This window comes from Alosa sapidissima, chromosome 11 (assembly GCF_018492685.1).
Source record: "Alosa sapidissima isolate fAloSap1 chromosome 11, fAloSap1.pri, whole genome shotgun sequence".
Taxonomy (NCBI): Eukaryota; Metazoa; Chordata; class Actinopteri; order Clupeiformes; family Clupeidae; genus Alosa; species Alosa sapidissima.
Window position 1 is genome coordinate 19,681,424 of NC_055967.1, and position 8,077 is coordinate 19,689,500.

General features: G+C 44.8%; 1 protein-coding gene across 1 annotated transcript; it reads right to left on the reverse strand.

The window, feature by feature from the left end:
- Nucleotides 1-350: 350 nt before the first annotated feature.
- cbln1 (cerebellin 1 precursor) lies at nucleotides 351-6,706 on the reverse strand. The gene is made up of 3 exons (XM_042110847.1): nucleotides 6,011-6,706; nucleotides 5,406-5,525; nucleotides 351-779 (listed from the first exon to the last, which is right to left on the reverse strand). The coding sequence occupies exons 1-3, from the start codon at nucleotides 6,260-6,262 to the stop codon at nucleotides 582-584; spliced, it is 570 nt and encodes a 189-aa protein (XP_041966781.1). The 5' UTR covers nucleotides 6,263-6,706; the 3' UTR covers nucleotides 351-581.
- Between the last annotated feature and the right edge of the window lie 1,371 nt (nucleotides 6,707-8,077).

The window sequence follows — 8,077 nt, forward strand, 5'->3', positions numbered from 1 at the left end:
AGGAAAGGTGTTACCTGTTTGCATGTGTCTGTGTGTGTGTGTGTGTGTGTGTGTGTGTGTGTGTCTGTGTGTGTGTGTGTGTGTGTGTTTGAGCGTGTGTTTGTGTGCATGCGTACATGTGTGTGTGTGCGTGTGTGTGTGTGTGTGTGTGCGTGTGTGTGTGTGTGTGTGTTTTCCTCTCTCTCTGGTGTAAGTAACAGTAGTCATAAGGGCGATAAAAAAAGGTTTTGGCTGTACAGAGCTGTAGTCAGGCAGCGGAGTGAGCGAGAGTGGCCGAGAGCCTAGCGCTTTTGTACCCCCCCCCCCCCAACCCCAATCCTTACATGCGCCTTTCCTCCCCCCCCCCTCGCTCTCTAAATACACTACTTTCATTATTCTCATAGTCAATCACTCTCCCTCTCTCTTTCTCTCTCTCTCTCTCGTGTGCTCTCTCCCTCTCTCCACTTTTTCTCAAGCCAGCGTGCTGAGAAGCAATAGTCCTTCATCCAGGTGGCTCTTCATCCATCCATCCAGCCTTCTCTCCATGCCTCCCTCCATCCCTCTCTCCCTCCGTCTCTCCGTTGTTCCGGCTCGTTCCTCCTCTACAGTGGGAAAACCAGGAAGCCTGAGAAGGTGGAGTACTTCCAGCCGCCCATCAGGTTGCCACGCTCCAGCTTCAGGTAGGCGCGGTCGCCCTTCTCCATCTGCATCAGGACACCGTTGCTGGCAGCCTCGCGCGTCACGTCCTGGTCGCCCGCAAACGCTGAGATCACCGGCCAGCCGTTCAGCATTAGGCTTACCTGTTACCCACACACACACACACACACACACACACACACACACACACACACACACACACACACAGAGATACACACAAAAACATAAACAAATAGGTTAGAGCCAAAACAGAGTCTATGTATTCATACATCCTCATTGAATAGATTAAAATACATATTACAAAATAATTAACTTTGTCATTTTCTGTTTCCCCAAAGGACAATTTATGCACAACCATGATATAAATTGTAGATTACATAAATAGAACCTTTTCCAACCAAAACGACACAATAAAACACAACAGTGCAGTGGAGCATCCAAACTCCAGCATTACTGTAAGTTTCCAGATGTTTTACCATCAAAATCAACTGAAAAAATGGGTATTGTTTGAGCATGAGATTGAGAGGTCAAAAGTGACATGACATGACAAAAGTGTTTTTGCGTGTGTGTGTGTGTGTGTGTGTGTGTGTGTGTGTCTGTGTGAGACATAAAGAGGGGGAGACAGAGGGAAGACAAGGCCAATGAGAAAGACTGCGTCACAGAAAAAGAGACATAGAAAGAGTGAAGGGATGGAGAGATAGAGAGAGATTGATACAGACTGGAGGAAGAGGAGGGGAAGTGATGGCATGATGTATGACGGAGAGGAAGTGATGTCATGATGTATGACGGAGAAGAAGAGGAGGGGGAGTGATGGCATGATGTATGACGGAGAGGAAGAGAGATGGACAGTGGGCGTGATGTGACTCAGACATGTTGGGGGTGATAAAGCATTATTAGCCCTCAACTGCACATTTACCACAGGAACATACACACATAAACAGCCACACACACACACACACACACACACACACACACACACACACACACACACACACACACAGAGTAACAAGCATGTACTTCCACCCATTTACACTAATCGCACAAGCACACAAACACTCACAGAGGAATAAGCATGTACTCCCACTAATTTACAAATACAGGCTTGCAGACACACACACACACACACACACACACACACACACACAAAACACATACAACACATGTACATGCACATAAAATAACACACACACTCAAACATATACAGCCATAGACCACAAATACAGACACACTCACATGCACATATGAAAAAACAAACAAATATTGGCAAACTTACATACACACATACACACACACACATGCACATAGACACGGGCACATACACATGCGCACAGACTGGCAGCAACACATACACATATACACACACACTATCACACACACACACACACACACACACACACACACACACACACACACAAACGTGCAGTTGCACTTTCAGCCCCCCAAGGTAAGCTCATATCTCCCACCACCACATACTGTGCAGCCTGAGTGCAGGGGAACATGGGCCCGCTGATATGATGTACACAGTGATTAAAGAGAGCTCAGCTGTACCCTGCTGTGGCCATGTAAGTACATGTAGGCACACACACACACACACACACACACACACACACACACACACACACACACACACATACACACACAGTCACATGATTAGCACCTCATCACTCCGTCTCAAACAATAATGGCAGAAAATGAAGGGATCGGTGAGCAAGTGACCAATGTTACCGATTGAGAGGAGAGCACTTACACGCCAGCCCGGAGGAAATGGCATAATGGCTGGTGCGTGGCGGTGTCAGCGCACCATTGAACTCGCTTCATTAGTGGCAGAGGGTTCCAATTACGGACAGAGCGGAGGCTTCAGAGACAGAGCGAGGGAGGGAGAGGGGGGCCCGAGCCGGCAGGGGCCCCACCCACAGTTTAAGTGCCGCACTTAACGCAGCTGACGGACAGACAGAGGAGCAAAAAAGAAAGGAAAATGGACAGAGAGAGAGAGAGAGACCAATGGATGGAGTGATGGGCAGATGTAAGCACAACAGGCAAGACATCTTTGTTCTCTCAAGAACAGAGAACAAAAGACAGAAAAAATGGTGAGAGTCAATGAATGAAGAATGAATTGTGAGTCTGAGAGTCTGCTTTCACAGATACATCTCTGGTCCTGGAGTTTGTCTTCAAATTGTTTTATAGGAAAGAAAAGACATATAACTGTCTTATAACTGTACCAGTGACTAATCAAAGATTATTTTGCAAGGTAATGTTAGTGAGTTTGGGTAGAATTTCTCTGATCCCTCACGTCTCCCAGCTATAAGGAAATCCGTATTCCATTTTTATACTTCAGTTAGGTATAATCGCTTAATGGTTATATGTTATATGTGAAGACTGTATAGTTCATATATGGTTCATCAAACCAAATTTAGTCAAATTCAATTAGTCACATGTTCACTGTCCAATGGACATGTTGTTTATGTGGCATCTTATTGACTAGCTGATGACTAGACTCAGATTCTTTGTAGGCCTTTCACTTAAACCTCTTCCCCTGTGCCCAAGGTTGCCCAGAGCGTGACAGCGACTGAAAAGCGAGTCGTGCAAGTGGACTCGTCCTTGAGAACGCTGCTTTTGAAATTCCCTGTCCGCTCATGCCAAGTGGAATTGACTGCTAGTGCGAGCACACCAGATGTTTGCATCCCAAAGCAATGGAAAGAAAGAGATAAGCAAGTATATTTATGAGCGCTGAGCACCCCCCTCCATTTCCTCCCCCGTCCCGCCTCCCAGCCTGCAGGAGATGCAGACAGATACCCGCTCGCGATGGCTGCGTATTTATGACTCCAAGGAGATGGAAGTATCTGTAGGCTGCCTGAGCACACAAACAGGCCCAGGAATCAATGCCCCGTATACAATTCTAAAAACATTGCACAGTTGTAAATTAGTATTATTCCACATATCTAGTTTTTGTGTGTGTGTGTGTTTATATTTCAGCTAAGTTATTTAGTCTATGTTTTTCAGTTGGTCAGGTTTGGCTCAGTAAAATGTTGAAATATGAGGCTGTTTTATCCTCATGCCTAGAATATAGAATTACCTGCTGCATGGGATGAAATTGATAAATAACACAAGCCACGCCGGGGTTGGGCTTTCTGACAGCATCCCGTCCGGAATTTATCAGGCGCTTCACACATCGACCAAAATATGGCCAATGCACTGAGCTTTTAAAACATCCATTCTGTAGGGCTACTTACAGTATACCATATCTGCCTCGGTGCTACTGTATATTAAGACAATAGCCAATGACATTTAATGGTACATTGTTGTAACCAAGTCTATTATCCATTACACTGGCAGTTCAGCCGGCACACATTTACAGGAGGACACTCTATTAGGCCACAGTATGGGAACCTTCCAACTGTAATCCTCTGTGTGTGTATGTGTGTGTGTGTGTGTGTGTGCGTGCGCACATAGGGAGGTTTCTCTCCACCTGAGGCTAAATTGGCAAGTGTAAAAAACTATCAGTGGCTAGAATGCCTACGCCACGCCTTGTTAGTCATTCGGCCATTTTATATTTTAGAGGAGATCCCCCCCTTCAGAAAGACACAGCAACTATATGACCACGCCAGTCCCCCTGTCACTGCAGTCTACGCCCTGTTCTCTCTGCCGACTCCCTCAAGCCTCGTCTGAGTGTCTGTCCACATGGCGATGTCAAGACCGCCTGTCTGTCCATCTACGAGGACATTTTCCTGTCAATCAGTCAGTCATTTCCAGCTGAACAGGTGCCATTGCTTCCTTTGTTTCCTTCTACGCTTCTGTGTTCCATCTCCCTCTCAGGCTCATCTCCAAGAATAAATGGGGCTGCTCAGCAGGTGTATACCTCTACCTGTGTGCCCACTTATGCCGTTCTGTGTGTGTGTGTGTGTGTGTGTGTGTGTGTGTGTGTGTGTGTGTGTGTGTGTGTGTGTGTGTGTGTGTGGATATATGCAGGTGCATGCATATAGGAACTGTATTGTCCACCAGTAATTCATTTCTCCGGTGTGTTTGATCTCAATAAAACTGGTAAGCCTACAGAATTTCTACAAAGATTTCTTTCATCCATTGAACTAAAAATAATATTAAGATTAAACTCATTCTTTTTCATTTGTGTTTCTGTAATATCCACTTTGTATATCCCTTCTAGTCTTATATTAACACCTCTCTGTATTTGTGCTTCTACTTATTTTCATTAAAATCAGCTCTTTTAGGTTTTGGGGCATATTATTCCAAATTATCATTTGCTTCAACAAAGTTATTGATCGTCATTCACTGAGTTAATGTACAGTATTAAACAATGAGAAAATGTGTAAGGGAAAGCATATGTTATTCGTCTGGTGTTTTCTTTTACAGAGTTGTAAAACGTGCAGTTGCACTCCACATAAAGACACATTCTAAGGGAGAGGCGCGCGGATGTTGACTGTGGTTCACAATCTCTATAACCATGTAACAACTTGAGTTGCCTCGCGGCTTAAATTCCTACTTTTGCCTCTTCATTGTTTCAGTTTCGTCAAACTACATATTTAACTTTTCAAGAATCGGTATGCTTATGTGCTCTCTCTCTCTCTCTCTCTCTCTCTCTCTCTCTCTCTCTCTCACACACACACACAGGAGGGAGTGCGGAGACAAAGGACAGGCAGAATGGGAATATACCGTAGATGTGGATAGGAGTGAAGAGGAGCAGACACGCTCATCCGATTTAAATGCAGGACAGGGACTGTAGGTGAGAATGCTACTGATCAACGAATTGCACTGACCTGGATCGTCTGGCGGTTATAGACTTTCACTACGTGGAAATTAAAACTATATATCCCTTTCCGCGGGGCGATGAAATAGCTCTTCTCTTCATCGAAATTCTTACCAACGTTCACAAGCACCTATGAAAAAGAAAAAGAATACAATCGGTTAAAATGTTGACATCAAACTAATTTAATGGGAACATACTTAAAATACATTAATCTCAAACACGCCAAATAATTAAATGCAAATCTAATTCACTGGACTTTGAACAAAGATTCAATGAAACTTTATTCACTACATTTTCCAGCAGATCGGACAGTTTTACGAGGTGAATTGTCTGCAAACCAGCGCAGTTACATGAAGCTGAAAGCCATTTGGTGGTAATTAACCTTTTGCAATTTGGCAGCCTTGGGATTTACGATTGTAGCCATTGCCCTACTGACATGGTAATAGACCGCTGATGGGGTTCCATTTTCACTCATATGCTGAAAACAGTCTTGAGGAATCCAGAATCTTTCATTTGGCATCAGGTTTACGTGTTACATCGATGCGCACTGACTCTCTTTGCGCCAGTTATCAGCCGGTACAATTACCATTTTCAATCATTTTAACGCAAAGTTACCTGATCAAAGTAGATGACCATCGTCCGGTTGCTCATCTCCGAGGGCTCGTGGTTGGTGTTTCTGACTGCAGAAAAAGCCACTTTTGCGCTCCCGGAACGCACCGATATTCCAAGTGCAGTCCCGGTTGGATCGGACGTGGGATTAGAGTCGCAGACCACTAGACATTTCCCCTCGAGTACGATGGGTTCCGTTTCGTTCTGTGCGCTGGCCAGCGACGCCAGCCACAACGTACCCAGCAGAAACGGCAGCATCACGGCAACTTCAATCAGCACTTGATTTCAAAACCCAGGACCAAAACAATTGTACACTTAAGTTCTCTTCGATGCCTGTATGGCGAAGCCAAGCAATGGGATAGTCCTACAATAAACAACTTAGTGTATGTATATCACTTCAATGACAGGCGTATTTGTTCCTGCGTTTTTCCCTATGCTTCTTCGTATCTGGAAGATGGCAGAAGCGGAATGTTGGTTGTGTATTTCCCCCCTTTTCAGACAATTTCTGCTGTTCCTATCAGTTTACTTCTTTTCTCATGGATTGTGCGCCTCTTCCCCTGACCTCACTTGGGGTAGGAATAAACGGTCAGAAGTGGAGCGAGGCCCTTGTTCAGTCGACACGCAGTTGAATACATAGCGCGCGGTCCGTCTTCTCTCGCGCTGAATTATTGATATGTGAGATATTAGACTCGAAACACAAAAGCTCGGGCGCGCAATGCTCCCGCCCTGCTCGTTTCTGCCCGAATCCTCCCTCCGGGTTCCAATCACAGATTAGCGCATCTTCACGTTCCAATCGCTGCGCATCGGACCGCCCCTCTCTTAACATGACAGTGCTGAAGTTACTTCCCCCATCCGCCGAGGTATCTTACAGGTGGACACCTCTGATTAACTCGGATTTTGGACATGTATGAGCTTGCCTTGGCTATGTAATTCTTTGAATTCACGCGGAATATAGAATTTTAACACCTGGAGAACATTTAAAAGCACCATCCGCGAAGTTCATAAACTTTTTTGCGACAAACCCTATGAAGGATTGTTAACGGAAATTCAAAAGCAGTTTTCCCCAAAGGACCGTAGTGGGCTGCAAATGAACGCTTAGTGTAGCAAGTAAATTAACTGTCAGATAGCATTTTAAAGGCACTTTCACGTCATAACAGCCGCGTCTAGGCTACTAGAAAACCTTTCTTAAACGCGAAATGCACTTAGTCACAATCACAAAAATGTGCATTTCTGAGGAGATGATAGAGGCAAAGAAGGATACAGACGGGATATTTGTCAGTGTCGCCGTCCACCCGGTTCAGAAACTGCTGCCGTCTGTTAGATTACGCCTGCAGTTTAAAGAGAGATGATGGAATCAGTCTGGCGTCTCTCTGCCCAGCGTAAATGTAGCCTATTATTGCCTGCGGAAGGCCTGGTACGCTTCTGTTTCGTTCAAGCTGATTCTGCGCCAGCGCAATCCCATCCTGGCATTTAATAAATGAGTTCACCGAGTGTTTTTTGATGGTGGGGGATAAGGAAGCCAAACAACAACAACAAAGGAACATCGTGACATTTTGACAAGAAAAACTACGGCAACGATGAACATACAGGGACCATATGCTGCCTATAGTGAGGGAAATGGTTAAGTCGCAGAGCCGCGAATCATTGAAACAGATTATGTTTGAAAACGGAAAACCCTTTCAGCACCACAAGAATGGACAGCTCCCGCCTTAACCTACAGAAGGAAAACGCAAAGAAGCCCTTTAATCTGACATGGGCATCAATGGACTTTACTGACACATATAGGCCTAGCCTAACTCAAATACATTTGCATACAATGCAAAGGACACGTCTAGGACTGGGCATGGTTCAGAGTTTGTTTTGGGGATCATTTTGAGCAAATGGATTTTTATTTTACAGATCTGAGCTTGCAGACATATGCCTGCAATACAACATATGAATAGGCTATGCCTGGTTAAGGCAGGAATAGTTTTTCTATGTTCTATTTTTCGGTTTTGTTAATCCAGGTGGATCTGATGGAAATGGTGTAAACATTCAAACAGCAGCAATAGTTGGGTTTTAATTAATACCAAC

Bases quoted from the DNA above. Each gene is read 5' to 3' on its own strand.
- cbln1 (XM_042110847.1), bottom strand. From the start codon at position 6,262: ATGCTGCCGTTTCTGCTGGGTACGTTGTGGCTGGCGTCGCTGGCCAGC. The intron at 5,526-6,010 runs GTAACTTTGCGT...TCTTTTTCATAG, and splicing joins TGGTCATCTACTTTGATCAG to GTGCTTGTGAACGTTGGTAA. The intron at 780-5,405 runs GTCAGTGCAATT...TGTGGGTAACAG, and splicing joins ATAACCGCCAGACGATCCAG to GTAAGCCTAATGCTGAACGG.